At 36.9% G+C, this 19,165-nt stretch overlaps 1 protein-coding gene across 1 annotated transcript in view; it reads right to left on the reverse strand.

Moving 5' to 3' along the window:
- LOC129242710 (DNA-binding protein D-ETS-3-like) overlaps positions 1-19,165 on the reverse strand; it is a 70,365-nt gene that overhangs the window by 18,928 nt on the left and 32,272 nt on the right. Inside the window, exon 5 of the mRNA XM_054879508.1 lies at positions 6,608-6,797. Within this exon, the coding sequence (XP_054735483.1) occupies positions 6,608-6,797 (190 nt within the window). The remainder of the gene's footprint in view (positions 1-6,607; positions 6,798-19,165) is intronic.

Raw genomic sequence — 19,165 nt, forward strand, 5'->3', positions numbered from 1 at the left:
ATTCTAACAAATGACCTGATACTGCTTTAGTATATAAGTATTATATTAGGTTGGGGAATAAGTCCATAGCGTTTTCGTATTTTCTTCTATTTTACAACGATTTGTTTGTAGTTTAGCAAAGGCTAAGTATTCATTGGATACAACTCTTTCTCTCTACAAAACAATGTTAATTGTATTTTCGAGTTGTTTAATTTTTTATTAGTTTTCAAGCCTAATATTGGAATATCCAAGAGGTAAAAATCCACATTTTCGGCACCTGCTCTTCTTTGCTTTTCAATGACGTCAAAAAGTTGCCGAAGCAGCGTGGGACAATTGCGACGTGCATGGAGAAGCTGTCATAGGCGAGTCTACAGCACGGAAATGATTTTCAAAGTTCAAAAATGGCGACTTTGAACTAAATGACACCTACCGCAACGGAAGGCATTGTGAGTTCGATGAAAACCATCTCAAATCACAAAACGTTCGCCCAACCAGTCGTGAATTCCCGGCCAAAATGAACTGCTATCATAAATCGATTCTCAATCACCTTCATTCAATGGGACTTACCGGAAAATTGGGAGCCTGGGTGCCTCACGAACTCAACGAAAAAAACAAAGAAAATCGTCTTCACATTGCTTCTCTGCATCTCGCCTACCATCGAGCGACTCGCGGTCATAAATAACGTTTTTTGTGCCGAATCGTAAAGGGAGATGAGAAATGGTGCCTATACATCAATACGAAGCAAAGAAACGAGTGGGTGGCTCCCCAAGATACACCAAAGCCGAGAGTGAATCCAGATCTTCATCCAAAAAAGATCATGATTTGTATTTGGTGGGACTGGGAGAGCATGGGGCGCTGGAAAATGCTCGTAAAGAATGCCCCGCTCAACTAGGGGCTCATATTGCCCAGTTACACCGCGTGAATGAGAATTTTCGATTGACATGGTCAAACAATACTCGTTCACGATAGCGCCCGGCCTCATGTTGCACAAGTCATCAAAGCCGCACTCCAAGAGCTCGAATGTAAAGTCCTTCAGCATTCGCCGTATTCTCCGGACATTACACCGACCGATTACCAGCTTTTTTGCACCCTCTGAAACCATATGAAGGGCGTTACCTTCGATAACAAAGAGGTCTTTAAAAATTGGCTCAATAACTTCCTTGGCACCAGACCAGGTGATTTTTGGCGAAACGGTATCAACAAATTGGTCGAGAGGTGGGAAGAGGTTATAAGCAGCAACGGTGAATATATAATATTTTTAGTTTCGTGATATAATTATTGTTTTTTGTTTAAATAAAACTCTTCTTCGGTAAAAACGCTTTGAACTTATTCTTCAATCCAAGCTTGTCTTTGCAAGCGCGTAGTTCTAGTTGTATTCGTCGCATCGGTTCTCGCTAGAGCTTTTTGGAAAGCTCTTTTCACGTGCTAACACGTGTTTGATTAATTGTTGTTTGCTTTTAGTCGTTCGTGAGTTATAGCGTCGCAAACATGGAGCAAAATAAAGAGAAAATACGTCATATTTTACAGTACTACTACGATAAAGGCAAAAATGCATCTCATGCTGCCAATAAAATTTGTGCAGTTTATGGACCCGATACAGTTTCCATTTCCACCGCACAACGATGGTTTCAACGTTTTTGTTCTGGCCTGTCGTCGAAAATTGCGATAAAATCGCTGAATTGATCGAAAGAGACCGGCATAGTAGCAGCCGTAGCATTGGCCAAGAGCTGGGCATGAGTCATCAAACCGTTATAAACCATTTGAAGAAGCTTGGATTCAAAAAGAAGCTCGATGTATGGGTGCCACACGACTTGACGCAAAAAAACATTTTTGCCCGTATGGATGCATGCGAATCGCTTCTGAATCGCAACAAAATCGACCCGTTTTTGAAGCGGATGGTGACTGGCGATGAAAAGTGGGTCACTTACGACAACGTGAAGCGCAAACGGTCGTGATCGAAAAGCGATGAAGCTGCCCAGACTGTGGCCAAGCCTGGATTGATGGGCAGGAAGGTTCTTCTGTGTGTTTGGTGGGATTGGCAGGGAATCATCCACTATGAGTTGCTCCCTTATGGCCAAACGCTCAATTCGGACCTGTACTGCCAACAACTGGACCGCTTGAATGCAGCACTCATGCAGAAGAGGCCATCTTTGATCAACAGAGGCCGAATTGTCTTCCATCAGGACAACGCCAGGCCACACACATCTTTGGTGACGCGCCAGAAGATCCGGGAGCTCGGATGGGAGGTTCTTTTGCATCCACCGCATAGTCCGGATCTCGCACCAAGTGATTACCACCTATTTCTGTCCATGGCGAATGAGCTTGGTAGTCGGAAGTTGTCCACAAGACAGTCCTGTGAAAATTGGCTCTCCGAGTTTTTTGACAATAGGGAAGCGAGCTTATATAAGAGGGGCATTATGAAGTTGGCATCTTGTTGGGAACTCGTCATCGAACAAAACGGCGCATATTTGACTTAATGAAAATTCAATAAAAATACCGCAAGACTTTTTTGCCAACCTATTTGTTTTGTATTTGAAGTCATTATTTCATTAATAAATATAACTAAAAGTATCATAATAATATTTACGCACTAGCTACCAGGGCTACCTGATGCTAAAACAATTATGGCATAATGGTCCTTTACGGGGGTGCTATTTGAATTTAATGTTTATTATTCCTTCTTAGAATTTAATTTCTCCTCCCCTAAACTAATATTATATTTAATTGATTTTTCAAGTCATGTTCATTTATTTTTGTAAAGTAAACTTACCTGAAATTTATCAAAAACAAATTGTATATTTACGCCCTTTACCCTTGCAAAATTACATTATAAATGCAATTACATTGCACAGTGGGCATTTATTGTGCAATAAAATTTTCAAATTACATTGTTGACTTTGTTACTCTTGCTTCTATTTGGTTTTTCACCAATGCAGGGGCACAAAGCAAACATACCACAATTTTGATTTAGTTTACCATTTCAATCGGGCAAGAAAGCTGTGTTGCCTGATTCGATTTGATGCAAGCAAAAATAAATTAAGGGCAATCATGCGCATGTATATATATATATATTCTTATCATATTTCTGTAAACAAATGAATATATTTCTGTGCATATATACCGTACATTTGTAAATTTATTAGGGTGAGCCATTTTAAGGGTGAGCATATTTAAGAATACACTAATGTACATATATTTAAGAATACACACAGAAAATTTAATATCGTTCCGGTAAATATTTTCATCGCAAATTTGATAAGGCGCTTCAGAGTGCTTGAAAGTACAAGGCGTAACTTTAAAAGCGTTTTTCTCAAAATGGTGCTTTCAAAGTCGGTGACCAACATTACTCGAAAACGGGCTAAACCGATTAGTCATAAATTTTAACAGGAGCTTCTTAAATATATTTTCTAGTAATTAATCGAAGATTTTTTGACTAATAAATATTTTTTATAAACAATTTAAGGCAGAAATTTTGGTCAAAAATCGATTTTTTTTTTAGATACCGCCATTTTGTCAAAAAAATGAATTTTGCTTATTCCTTCGATTAGATACTAGATTTAACATTACTTTAACGAAATCTGTTTGATTTTTTAATTTCAAAGGATCCAGTACAGAGATATTGTGGTCACCGCAAAACGTCTTTTTTGAGAGGAGCTCCCAGAGATCAGCTGTAGCACCTTGCGAAAATAGTTATATGAAAACTTTAATTGTGACAAAAAAATGGAAGTAAGTCAATTAATTTTATTATTTTAAATATATGTAATACTTCGGGAAAAACGAAATACATTAGCTGGGTAGCTGGCTGTATTGATCAATATCTCGTAAAATATCGATCCAACAAATTACAGTTTATGCTCGTTGTCAAGGCGACATTTCACAGTAAAAACATTCTTTTGCTGTTTTGTTTTTTTTTTTTTTTGCTTGTTTTTGAGGTGCTTGGTGATAACAACAGGAGTCAACAAAAAGAAAATTCGGTACATTTTACAGTTTTTCCTTGATAAAGGCAAAAATGCAAGCCAGACCGCTGAAATTGTGAATGATGTTTATGGTGCCGATACTGTAACAACTAATTATGTGCAATTTCGATTTCGTTAATTCAGGCATTTTCGTTTAAGCAATTTTGATGTTAAAGAAAATGTTGAAAAAGTCATAGAAATAATCCAAGTTGACCGGCACGTTAGTTGTCGTAGCATCGCCCAGGAGCTAAAGATCGACAGATCGAAGAACAGTTTTAAACTATTTCCGCAAAAATAATGAATTTATTTTTTCCCAACCTAATATTTACACATCTATACTAATATTATAAAGAGGAAAACTTTGTTATATATATATATAGGGTTGGCCATGTAAAATTTGCTTTTTGAATCGGCTATAAAAAAAACGAATCAATATTTTTTCAAACTTTTTTTTTGAAGATTGAATATTGTCATTTATGAATGAAAAATAATATCGTTCAAATGACTGCCACGACTGGCTTTACAGTAGCCCATTCGATCAACCCAATTTTTAAGCACATTTTCGATTGTTCGGGCTCCAATCTCATAAATAGCAACTTCGATTTCGTGTTTTAAAGCATCAATCTTCTCTGGATGGTTCGCATAGCATTTGTCCTTAACGGCTCCCCACAAAAAATAGTCCAACGGGCTTAAATCACAGCTCCGAGGCGGCCAATTGATATCGGAATTTAAAAACGGTAGCCAAAAGTTCGAGTGTAACTTTGGCAGTGTGAAAAGTTGCACCGTCCTGTTGAAACCAAATGTCGTCCATGTCATCCTCTTCAATTTTTGAAACAAAAACTCGTTGAGCATGTCACCGTAACGCTCGCCATTTACTGTAACCCCGGAAGAAGAAGAAGTCTCACCACTTTGGAAATAGGTTTTCAATATTTCCCAATTTTGTTCAAGCGTATAGCGTCCCATTTCGTAAATGCCAAACCTTTAAGTAAATTATGAACACATTTGACATGTCATTTGTGTTACCATTCTCCAAAAAATAGGTGGTTCAAAAAGCAAACGCTATATGGCCCACCCTGTATATATATATTAATTGGCGCGTACTCCCTTTTTGGGTGTTTGGCCGAGCTCCTCCTCCTATTTGTGGTGTGCGTCTTGATTTTGTTCCACAAATGGAGAGACCTACAGTTTTAAGGCGATTCCGAACGGTAAATATTTTTATGAGCAGCTTTCATGACAGAAATACACTCGGAGGTTTGCAATAGCCTGCCGAGTGACGATCGCTATTAGGAAAATGATTTTATTAATTTTGCTTTCACCGCGATTCGAACCAACGTTCTCTCTGTGAATTCCGAATGGTAATCACGCACCAACCCATTCGGCTACGACGGCCGCCAGTTACTTATATTAACATATACATATATATCATTAACTTTGTAGTACTATCCTAAAAACAATAGATATCAAAAATAAATTATTCTTTGTATTAAAAAAATATCGCATTCATAATTCTCTTATCAACTTCGTACTAATTAAAGACGGCTTCTTTCAAAATATGGAGAATTCGTAGAATCCAAATCTGCTAGCAACTTGTCGAAAAAAATTTGTTCCACCCTAGTATATGCCATATACATACATGTACATATATGAAAAAATCAGAAAATAACTACTCACTTTGAAGGAAAACTATGACATATGGCATATGGCATGCGAACCTGTCCACCGAGGAAGCTACTAAATAAATATTTATTAAGTTTGAACGAAAAGGCGGCGCAACGCTTTAATGTACCACTGATGTATTCATAGAAATCATAGAAAAGGAATATCGCAATCTTTTTTGTAAGAAAACATACATTTTCGTACTAATTTTTTCTCTGATAGCTAAATTACGCTGCATTCGACTTATCCAAAATCAATCGGTACTAATCAATGCCCAATTACCCTGATAAATGCCAGCAAATTGGGCACATGCTCGCATTTTGAGAAACCGAATAACACACATGCATTTATAAATGGAATGCAGTACAATACAAGTATAATATTGTCACGCGTATGTGCATGTGTGTGACCCAGCACGTAAGCGGCCGCAAGGTGACTTAAGAGCGAGATAGGTGATTGCTTGCATTTTGCGATTCAAGGCGACATAATCTGGTTAAATATTCCAATCACAAACATCAAGCATAATAATATTGCTCATCCTGTGTCTTAATGACCGACCTTAATAAAGTGGTTGAAGCTGAGCAATCGTCACACTGCATCGCTTGGCCTGCACACTATGTGGCCACTTGCGCGCCGCAGTGATTGCTAATTAAGCACTAAGCACCAAGGAGGCATACGAACAGAGAGGGGTGAGTATAAAAACTACCCTTCCGTTAGAATGCAGACAATCACAAGAGCATTAGCATTTAATTCGGCGTACTTAAACCACAATAACAACTGTCTTTTTAATGTGCACATCCTTTATTATGGTCTGTTACAAATAGGATTTGACACAATCGATTGTCAGGGCTTTGTGTAGCCAAAATATGAAGCCTTAGCAATTGTGTTGGAAACAAATATATATTTGGCGATCTATTCAATTCCTTTTGCATAGAAAATGCTATTCATCATACATATAAATATGCTTGTCATAATAAGCGTAATAAAAGCTTATTGTTGTTGTGCATTCGACTTACCTTAACGCACGACTCAGCTTATCATAATTCATATTCGGCTTTGATTTGCGTTCACCCCAACGTCTGGCCACCTCATCAGGATCGCTTAGTTTGAATTCGCCATTAGTGCCTTCCCAGGTGATGCAGGCGGCATTGCTAGAGTCGGAGAGTAGTTCGAGCAGAAATTGCCATAACTGTATTTGTCCTGAACCTGCTTGTTGAAAAGAAATAAAAGTAAAGAAAGTAAACTTCTTAGTATTTGAGTTATGGAAATGCATAGTGGTTAAAAAATAAGTATATATAAATTTATATCAAGTTCTTGATAAAATCTTCAATAGAAATATTGTATTATTGGTGAAAAGAGTTTAGAAGGTGTGGCCTTTAGCCATTATGAAGGAATCAGCTGATTTGCTGATGTAGCCGGAGTTATGTGGCTATACAGTTTGTTTATGACAGAGTTCGTTGCCGTCTAAACAACGAGTGATTGGACGAGTCCACGGTGTACAGAATACAGAAGGTGTGGCCTTCCGAAAAGCGTTAATTTAGCTCCGTAGATAAGCAAACGAAAGGAAGAGAAATTATTTGTTTGTAAAAACTCAGTGACTGCCTTGTGATTTTAATATGTGCGATTTTTAAATTAAACAAACTACTTAAAATTAAGTGCCGAATGTTGAATTGTGAAATCACGAATTATAAAAATATTTGGAGGTGTTTGTGTGTGTGTGCGTATTTTTTTTTTTTGCTTTTTGTTAGGATGGCGTCATAGAAGAAAATGTGTGTGTGTGTGAATAGTCTCTTGTGTTTGGCAGTTTCTATTATTTTCGCTTACTTTTTCTCTTCAGAAACAACTAATTTCTCTTCATTTTCTTTGTTTATCTGCAGAAATGACATCACGGCGAATTCGGAATGCTTAATCTTCTGTTCTATCATTATTGGGTCAGGCGTAAGAATGCGTACAAAATGAGCAAGCAGAATTCTGCTGCCAAGTCCCCAATAACGTGGAAGCCGAACTTCCTCTCACAGTTTTGCTTCTTATGGTCAAACCCATGGTGAAAAGATGTTTAGAGCCTCTGAGCGCATTCGGCAGAATCAGCTGAATATCTGACGTCACTTTGGTCACGAAGCGGTTTGTTTACGAAAAAACTGAAATTGTGTTAGTGATATACGAAAAAATGAACCAATAACAACCCTTTGTTGCTATTTGAAAAAGAACTGATTGGACAATTGTGTAAATACATGTGAAATAATCGTGTAGAAATCGTCTGCAGAATCTCCCAAGTGACGTGGCAGCCCCTTACAATTTTTGTTTTCACCATAGCTAAATAGCAACCCAATCTACTATCCTTGGGCCAAACCTTGTAATGAAAATATTCAACACAGTCCTCACTCATATTACTTCGTTGCCGTCTGATAAACGACTGAATTTTGAATACGTATGAAATAGGCGGGCAGAATTCTGTTGCCGAGTACTCGGTGGCGTGGCAGCCGCAATTACTCGCTCAATTTCGTTTTTTACTATAGCTGAAGACCAAATCTGGTAATTTAATTTAATTTTGTATAATTTCTAGACGATATTTTTTCTTATGCCATCTTTGGCATTTGTGAAATAAGCAGATGAAAAATTATACACTGTAGAGTAACGCTTTAAAATTATTAAAACTTATCATCAAAATGGTCGATCCTTAAGAACAACATGTCGCAAAATTCGCGATTTGGTTTATGGAAATAATTGTCCGAATGAGCCGACAATTCAAAGTTTGGTAACAATTTTCATGAAACTGGTTCTGCCGAGGATAGAAAAAGGACTGGCAGACCGAAAACTGGACATTCTGTTGAGAATATTGCTGCTGTAGAGCAAAGTTGACGTTCTCAGCAACTAGGCATTCATGAATCGGCTGAATCGGCATATTTTACATATACATTTGCATGATGCCATTTTTCACATATACCTCAGGAGCCGTAATTTAAATAAACTTATGAAATAGTGAAATCTAAATTTTTACGTTTTATTTAAAACCAAGGCTAATCGTGTTTTTGGAACCCCCTTTATATATTATTCGAATGGAATGGAATCGTGGGTGGTAGCAAATTTAGGATTTAAAGGATAGGAAACAGTTTGTAGAGACTCATTTTATAGGGGCAAATTTAACGCAACGTGTATCATATTTTAAGTCAGAATGAAATCAACAAAAAGTTGCTCCCCATTTAACATGCATTTTTAATAATTTTACTTGATTTAAAAAATGTTACAGAAAAGAAAAATTCTCACACTTTTGCCAATTTTTACATGTACCCTGAAACCACTTCCGTGTATCACTGATTGTCCCAACTCCGCGATTTCAAGTGCACCTAATTTTTTTTCAACCAAATTACTCTACACAACGACATACGTTTTTATAAGCCACTTATGTTTCCAAACGATTTATTTGATCGTCAAGTGGTACGAATAAGTCGTCCGACATCAAGCAAATACCCAAATGCCAAGCAAAATAAAGATATCTTTATTAAAATATATATTTCTACTTTACTTCAACTCGACCATAACCGAAATACTCCTGCTTAATAACAGCACTGAGCATTGTTATTAACCTATTCCAAGCATATCCTTTATCTTATGTCAACTCAACATTACCGCAATTCAGAAGTGTGGTATTGTTAGTTGGCTCGCAGTCGACAACCGTAACCGTAGAATTAGCATTTTTCGCCTACTTTTTTCAGAATTTGCTTTTGACATGCTAACTCACCATAAACCGCTTCCGTTTCCACCAGCAAATGTTTTTGGTGTAATTTACTTTTTTGTTTTTATGTTTACAAAAACTTCGGATGTCCGTTAATAATTTTATATATTATATATTATTTATTCCGAGTTTTGATTTTAATATGTAGATGATTAAAATAAAAAAATAAAAAGTGTAGATGATTACAAGTAGAAAAAGCGCTAAACTTGTGTTATACTTAAATAAAATCCATCTAAAAGTACAGTTTATTATTTATTTTTACTCAAATATAATTTAATTAATTAAAAATTTTCAATCAACTTTTTCAATTATAAAGCAAATGGCATTTTCTTAAGTTAATTAATGCTAACATCAACCACTTCTGATTGGAAGCCATTGCGTCAACGCGAATATGGATCACACTAAAGAACCATAGACTCAACACATGAATTTATGCTTATATACATAAATATACCAGCTTACATATTTTTATATACATTTTTCTACATTGTTATTAGCTCTTTTATGTGTCATCAACTTAAATCAAAATCACAAATGTATGTATGTAGGATGCAGATATTTGGCAGCAATTATGGTTGGAGAATAAATTCGTAGCGTTTTTATATTTTCTTAAATTTTACAATGAGTTGTTTGCTGTTTGGCAAAGAGTAAGCATTCATTCGATAGAACTCTTTCTGTTCTGCACAACTATATTAATTGTATTTTTGAATTCTTTAATTTTTTATTAGTTTTGTGGCTTAGAAATGGAATACCCACGAAGCAAAAATCAATATTTTTTACACCTGCTTTTCTTTGCTTTTTATCGAGGTCTAAAAGCTACCGAAGCAGCGCGGGACATTTGTAATTCGAGTCTATAGCACGGAAATGGTTTGCAAAATTCAAAAATGGCCACTTTGACGTCGATGACAAGTCCCACAGCGGAAGGCCTTCAGAATTCGATGAAGAACATCTCAAATCTCTTTTGAGAACGCTTGTCAAACCAATGGGGAATTAGCGGAAAAATGAACTGCTATCATAAAACGATTCTCAACCATTTTCATTTGATGGGATTTACTGAAAACTTGGGACCCTGGGCGCCTATCAAACTTAACGAAAAAACAAAGAAAGTCGCCTTCAAATTGCTTCTCAGTATCTTGCCGGCCGCCGCGCAACTCGCGGTCATAAACAGCGCTTTTTGTACAGAATCGTCACGGGGAAATTGTGACTATATATCAATAAGAAGAACAGAAAGGAGTGTGTGGCTCCAAGAGTTACGCCGAGAGTGAAGCCGGATCTTCATCAAAAGAAGATCATGATTTGTATTTGGTGGGATTGGGAGGGCATGGTGCTCTGGAAATGCTCGAAAATAATACCTCGGTCAACAAGGAGCTCTACAATGCCCATCTACACCGCGCAAATGAAGTTATTCGACTGGAAAGACCTAATCGACATGGTCAAACCATACTCCTTCACGAAAACGCCACAACTTTTCAAGAGTTGTGAAAGCCGCACTCTAGGAGCTCCTTCAAGTCCGACGTATTCTCCAAACCTTGCACCGGCCGATTACCATCTTTTCAGCTCCCTGTCAAATCATATGAAGTGAGTTACCTTCGGTAACAAAGAGGTCCTCAAAAACTGACTCAACAACTTCTTTAACACCAAACCAGGCGATTTTTGGTGGAACGGCATCAATAAATTGGTCGAGAGGTGAGAAGATGTTGTAAACAACAACGGCGAATATATAATTGATTAACTTATTGAAATAATTACTGTTTTTTGTTTAAATAAATGTCTTCGGTAAAAACGCTACGATCTTATTCCTCAACCTAATATAGTATGTGATATGTGAAGTTTTTTCAGATAATTGGTCCATCAGACTTGCCATCCAAAAAAAATTATGCACTCACAACGAATCACTCTTTGGTGTGGTTTTTGAGCTGGAAGAGAAATCCGACCGTATTTCTTCGAAAATGATGCTGACAACGCTGCTACAGCGAACTTGTTATAACCTGAATTAAATGGCATGGACTTGGACATAATGTAGTTTCGACAAGACGGTGCCGCTTGCCACACAGCACATGAAACGCAAACGAAGTTCCCAGAACACATTATCGCACGAAACAACGAGGTCAAATGACCACCGAGATCTTGCGATGTGACATCATTGGAATTCTTTCTCCGGAACTACGAGACGACTTCAGAGCTGAGGAACGAAATCATACGCATTATAAATAATATACAGCCCAAACTATGACAAAAAGTCATAAAAAACTTAGTATGCGCACCCAGTGTTTCCAGAGGAATCATGTTGGTTATTTAATGGCTATAATGTTTTATATAAAATGCCATAGACTAAAGACATGATGAATTTAAAAAAATCTACAAATTTTGTTATGTTTTATTTATAAAAGAAAATCTGCGGTCTTACTGTATCACCCTGTATATGTAATTCAGTGAATTCCCTCTACAATGATTGCACTTTATTTGCCTTACATGTGCTAATGCAACATTTCCTGTAATTTTTAAAAGTTTTTTACTTCACTTCTTTCTTTTCCTCTCCAAACATCAAAGCGAACATTAAAACGTCAACCTTTTCTCAAACTTTCAACACTTTGCAGCGGAAAATAATTTTGCAATAAAAATTCATGCGCTAATATTTTAATTACCTACGTCAGGCTATTACGTGCCAACAAACGGCGAAGTAAGCCACTCACTCAGCACCTAAACATTTTTATGCATACTTATATATGTTTGTAAATATGTGTAATATGAAATATGTAATATGAACAGAAAAAAAAACTATCTAAGAAAGCATATAAAAAACCACAAAGGACACTTCTTTCGGTAAAATCAAATTTTTGCGCCGGCTCAAAAGGCAACCAAAAAACATTTGCAGTTGCCCTTTTCGGTTCAACGGCGCTTTGTGCGGTCCTTTAATGCTTTGGTGCTTTGCTTTGAGATTATTTGTGTTAATTTGGCTTACTTGTACCCACTTTACCGCACTAACGTTATTTCAAAGCTGCAAAGGCCAAAAACTATTCTGGTCGGCATAACTAAAAGTATAAGGCATGCAAGTTAGTAGTCGCATTTAATTTCAAAGGCCGCAAGATGTATGAAAGTAGGTTTATGCATATTTAGACGCAGAAAAAGTTAATTTAATAAAAAACGGAAATAATTAGTTGCTTTAGTTTTGCTTTGATAAATAAATAAACGCTTTTATTTTGTATATTCTTTGCAGCAACGACTTGTGCGCTTTAACGAATTTCTTTAACTGGAAGTAAAATACCGCTGAAACGTGTTTTGGAACTACAAGGTATCTTAAATGCGCGCTTATGTTTAATGCAGTGAAGAAAAAAATGCTACGCAGACTTTTCACCCAGATAATGTACCACAAATACCGATTCCCTTATATATATGTATATATATAACTAGCTTTAACCCGCGGCCCCGCTCGCGTAGGAGTAGTTTTGAGGGATTTAGGATATGTACAATATATAAAAGAATTACAAACAATAATTTCATAGAAAATAATTTTTTATTAATAACCATAATATTACAATACCCGGCATCCGTTGCTATGCCTCGTTGAATAAAATCAAAACAACCAATCAGAAAAATGTCAAGCAAAATTATTTTTATTAATTTTCTATCTCAAACCATTTTTGAACTTTGCATTTGGGTCATAGTTGAACAGCTTATGCGGATTATGAAGCCTAGAGTGTGCTATAAATAGTGGGAAATAGGAAAAACTAAGATTTTTTAGATTAAATTTAAGCAAATATTCGATTATTAGTGACGAATGAGAGTAGTGGCCCGACCAGGGGGCTGTGGGAAGGGAGTTCCATCATAAAAACATGCCTATAACCTTCATTGGGTGAAAATATGAATGTATACAAATTTTTACGTCATTTGGTGTTGTCGTTTCGTAGTGATGCGCGGACAACGTACAGACATTCACCTTTATAGTATAGATTGGCCGAGCTCATCCTCCTATTTGTGACATGCGGAGGTTTGTTTTGGTCTTTCATCAAGATTCGAACCCACGTTCTACAGCGGCTGCCGATTCCCTTATCTCCTACAAATTACTAATAGATAAATATATACATAAATACCGCTAATGACCGTTGGAAACAATCACCTTTTTGCCAAATAAGCAGTAAAACTTGGCCAGAATGGAATCACGGTCGAACAAAATCGCTACTGAATGTTAAAAGATAGGATATCAGGTAATTGTCAAATTGGCGGTATCACATAATGACTTGTATCGAAGCTGTCAAGATAATGAAGAATAGGAAACCGTAGAGCACCTCCTATAGCATTGCTCTATACAGATAAGGGTTTCCACGCTTGGATTCGCCTTTCTTGACAATATTGAAGTGGTCTCTCAAATAAGATTGCCGAAATTTACAAAATTCATTAAATCCACAGGTTAGTTCAGGGAACATTCAGGGGTGTAAAAAACGAGCTCCAGTGACATCACAATGGGATTATTCAGGCCTAAATGTGTCGGATGACAGCCACTCAAGATAACCTAACTGCACATTCATAAGATCGAACTTATACATGTATGCATGGTAAAGAATTATTTTAGCTAAACCATGACTTTTTGATATAATATATCTTTTTCATATGCAACTCTTTAGTTTCAGTTCTACTTTTTGCCACTTCAAATACTCCAAGCATAGCCGAACAATAGATTTCCTTAAAGTTTTTCTTATGACTATTTTACCAAGCTTAGACGGCTGAGGACTAATAGATTTATCACACAATCTTCAACTTAAGCCTAGTAGTAATCCAAACAGAAAAGCAAAAACCTTATGTATTCAGGTACGTAATAATGACAACTTTCAGAAAATACATTAAAACACTTGGAAATAATAGTAAGCCATATTTTATACGTATCTAAAGGACTTGTCCGAATGGATGCAAACGCTCCGGCTCTGAAAGTATTCGACGTGGTACCAGCTTTTGGGAGCAGCGGAAGAGGAAGAGGTCTCCTTTGCATTGGAAAGATCAAAGATCAAATGGGAAGGACTTGAATTCACTTGGTTTGTCCAACCGGTGCCAGTTAGGACAAACAAGAAATTATTGGTGCGCTTTGTTAAACTCGGTTAAAATCCCTTAAGCGGTTATTGCACCAGCCAAGAAGAAGAAGAAGGGATTAAAACATGTAGCACAATTTTAAATGTAACACGGTGGATGTATGTATATATTTCAGAATATACGTCTTCAGAATTCGAGGCACTGACACTTTATGCAGAGGTTAATGATTCAGAAAACTGGAGTAAATACCAGATTTTCGAGTAAGATTTATATATCATAAAAAAAATAAGTCAAATATTTATTCCATTCATCACACTGTTTTTCTGTATAAATGGAACCAGCATCGCAGAGTAATAGTGGCCGCTTTTTGGCTTTGCAGTAATTAGCCACTGATTTGAATAATCTTGAGCGATCAGCAGAAGATGATAATTTAATTATAACAGCAGACGCAGTAGAGTTGCTCTGCTTACGCAGTCGAAAGGCGGAGGAAACTTGTGGCGCTGGCATGTTAAACGTGTGACACAGGCTACCAAAAATATTGTCAATATTCTCACTTTCCACGTGCGGCAAGCCGTTGAGATTAGATCGGTGGAGACAGCTTGGTTTTGGCACTGATCCAGCTGAGTCTTCAATAGCGCAATTTCACCCTGTAGTTGACCATGCAGTTGGATTTGTGCTTCAGAATTAGAATGTTCTATAAGTGTTCAAAGAGACACGTATTCGCTAAAAACAATGCAAATAATCTGGGCACAAGCGCAAGTAAATCTGAAATAACTGCAGCGCACAAAAAAACACGTCTACTCAGCTTGCATGTACATTTGCATTAGTTAATGTACAATAATTGCGAAATTTGCTGCTAGTAATAGACAGTTGGAGGAAATCCGTAAACCACGTCTACTGGAGTTGCAAAAAATTATGGCTTTTTTTCATTATGCCGCGTTTTTCTAAATTTCAAAAATTTTATTGGAATCATATCTACTACTAGTTTTTACCTTAATCGTTTCTCCTTACATTCGTAATAATAACTATCGATAAAACGGAAATCGCAGCAAAAAGTATACTTATAATCTGAGATTATTTTATAATCTCCGATTACGAGAGCTTAAATTTGTATGGGGAATTCGCTTTTCAATTACAGGTTCGAGATAAGCTCAAGTAAGTAGATAACCTAGTTATATGTGAAGCTATTATAAGGTATTTGGCCGCGCTTTTCCTCCAATTTGCGGAGTGCGTCTTGATGTTGTTCTAAATGATAGAAGCTAAAAATTCATGTTTTTATGAGAAGCTTTTTAGTGACAGACATGCACCAGAAAAACATTTTATATTTATAATTTCATATATCATGTTCACAGTGGATTTCGAACCTACCTACTCCCACCAAATGTCTGCACTACACAAACCTACTCGACGATATTTATTCGTGGTTAAATTCATCTCTGAGTATTTTATTTCTAAAGCAGCACTACTCTGCGATAAAAAAGCGGATGATGCAGCGTATACAAATGTTCAAACATAAAAGAGAATTTTTCCAGAACATTTTACTGCTGCTTAAATAAAATTCTTACGTGAGTAACTTAATCGTCTATACAACCATTAGTGATATAGTATGAAAAGCCTGAGGAGGAACTCAAATTCATCAGTATCATGCAATTATAGGCTTGCGGTCAAGCACAATAGACCACATCAGAGGTCGCGGTGCACTATGACCCAATAGAAGAATAGCATTTTCGCTCTTCACGATGTTTGTTAATTAGTTTTAAACCACTTAAAAGCAGAAGAATAATCCAGTCTCATATGTGTGTTTACGCCTTAATCAGTGGTTCCATTGACTGTTCTAAACTTCTCGGGCCGACTAGTTTTAATATACCCAGCAAAGCTCTTCCTGTTCCTGAGGTTTTGAGACCATAGATTTATTAAAATGTAAACGGAAATAATAAAAATAACATAATCAGAATGCGAAATCGAAGCAGATTATAAATCACTCAGAGTGCAAGAGTAGATTTTAAATTTATTTTCAAAAGATGGAGTAAGTCTATGCATGCGATTTTATACTTTAAACGTTAAACTTTCTAAATGTTCCCTACAAAATATTAATTGTAAGAGTCTTGTGGGGCCCAACGACCATGGAAACGAATTTTTTAATTATGCTTGCGTCGAAATTTAAGTAATTTCGCTTCGTCTATGACGGATATTTCACCTTTTTTTTTTTTTTTTTGAAAATTAATTATCTATGGACATGAGCGTGATTATTGGTCGACTTCGCTCATTTTCAATACCAACCTATTACTACTTGGTAAAATGTTTGAATGAAATATATATATTCATTTTTACCCGAGTTATCGTGCGCACTTTCGAACAGACTGGCGGACAGACTTGGCGAAGTCGGATTCTGTCATCATTCAAAGCGTTCTGGTATAAATATTAATATCTCCGTCTACGTACCTACGATTCTTTTATATTGTTATACCCCTGAGTACAAATGCGCGGGTATAAAAATCAGGATTTATTGACTTAAAAGCAAAAGCCCATAGATATAAATTTGTCGTTAATGTAATGAAAATGCCTATTTTTAAAATAAACTTTGGCATTTAAAGTAATACATCAAATTAATTAAAAGCCCATTAATAGCCACGTGACTCCAAAATTGTTCACCTCAGCTAGAACAATAAACTGCTGGAAGTCAATAGCATGGCTGTCTTCACGTCTTGCGTTTTCATAACCAATCCCTAAAATTTGATATGAACAAACATTTGTAAATAACACGACTATAAACTACAGTTTTTCATTTAACTAACCTTTTAGGTCTATTCTTGCTATACTCTCATCTGATTCTTTTTCGTGTTATGACTGTGAGCCGATTCCTTTTCTTCTTTTTTTGCCCGCCAGCGCTTACGATGATTTGCAATTAACGCAATATTCATGATGTTGTTGGCATTATCACACATGAGTGGTGTTAAAAAGGCATAAAGGACTCAACAATAAAGGAGACGATATATTATATATTTTTCTATATAGAATCATACACACACATAACATAGTATAGACAGTAGAAGCGTAAGCCGCTGCACTTTTTTGTGGCTGTTCTTTCCTTTCAGTGACTTTTCGTATTGTATAGAATACAATTCATCCCTTATTAATGCGCACACTCAATGCCCACAGTAAATGCCATGTAGGGAAAATAGAAACTGGTGTTTCTCTTCCCAGTAAAATCTGAAGAGAAAATCAGGAGTGCTTAGATAACTCTGGGGTCTTTTTAAGAGGTGTTATTTTGATATTCAAAGAAAAATGCTATTTTTTAATATAAATTATAGGATGTTTATTTCATTATAAAGAGGAAGGTATGCCGTTAATAGTGGAAAATAACATCAGGCAAATGACCACCATGACCATGCTTACAGGACAATATCCTTTTCATGAAATTGCAAAGTGGCTGCCCTATGTCCTTGATAGTCTCACGAATTCCATCTTTGAGGTCTTGAATCGACCCTGGGCTGTTGGCGTAGACCTTCTCTTTCACGTGGCCTAAAAGAAAAAAGTGCAAGGTGGCCAATTGGGATCACCTCTTCGAGAGATAACAGGGCCCGGAAACTTTCCCCGTAAAAGATCAATGGTTTCGTTGCTTGTGTGGCACGTAGCGCCGTCTTGTTGAAAATAAACGTTGTCCAGATCAATACGATCCAATTCCGGCCATAAAAATCGTTAATCATCTCTCCGGTTTAACACCTAACACCTGTTATTGGAAAACCCTATAGTTAATGCATTGGGTTGGGTTCATAGAATGGCCGCCGTGGCAAAGTTTCTACATCACTACCATTCGGTTGAAAGATCAAACGATAGGAAAAGTGTTTCCTAATAGCGGTCGGTACTCGGCATGTAATGGCAATACATTGCTTTGCAGAAGTGCATAAATTTCGAAAAGTTTAGATTTTATCCCAGTCATAGCATCCACCGTGCACCTATCATGGTTTGAATCTCCGTGCATGAAAAAAATGATAGAAAAAGTTTTTTCTAATAGTGGTAGCCACTCAGGAGGCAATGGCAAACCTTCGAGTGTATTTATGCCATGATGTATTTCCTTATAAAAAATATCTGCCGTTCGGAGTTGGCTTAAAACTTTAGGTCCTTCCATGTGTGGAACAATATCAAGACGCACGCCACAAATAAGAGGAGAAGCTCGGTCCATACCTAACAGAAGTGTATATGCCAATTAATTACTTTTTTTTGGCTTAGGTGGGACATGTGGAAGGTATAGCAAATGAATTTAGTCTCAGATAGCGTTTACTAGCTTGAGATGAAATTTATCTGACGGTCAAAATTCTGCCGCCTGGTTCTTTGTTATACCTTTTGTGTCCAAGACCTCTACTGCACTGCATTCAGTTCGCATAAAAATTCTGTACTCAAAACCATGTGTCTTTAGAGTAGTTACACCGACAGTTTCTCGCTTTTCTTCTTTTAGCAGCTTTTTCAAAGCTCTTATGTGGAAATACTAGCCGTTCTGCGTACTTCCCGATATAAATGTGGTCTTTAAGTACTCTCACGGTCAGGCCCGACGAGAGGGGGGGAGGGCCCGGAGTTCTCAGAGGAGCCCGGACTCAAGATTATACGTATTTATATGAATTACACATTATTGGAAAGGGCCCGCATTTGCAATTTTCCCCCGGGGCCCGGATATGCTCTCTACGAACCTGCTCACGGTTATAGATATTTATCTCTGGCCTATGAAAAGAAGCTCTGCCATTTTCTCTTGTTCTATTCCGACCTCATATGTTGCACGTAAGTACATGCTAAAGTGTTTCAACCTCGAGCGGGCTTCAGGGAG

The sequence above is a fragment of the Anastrepha obliqua genome, chromosome 3, assembly GCF_027943255.1.
Source record: "Anastrepha obliqua isolate idAnaObli1 chromosome 3, idAnaObli1_1.0, whole genome shotgun sequence".
NCBI lineage: Eukaryota > Metazoa > Arthropoda > Insecta > Diptera > Tephritidae > Anastrepha > Anastrepha obliqua.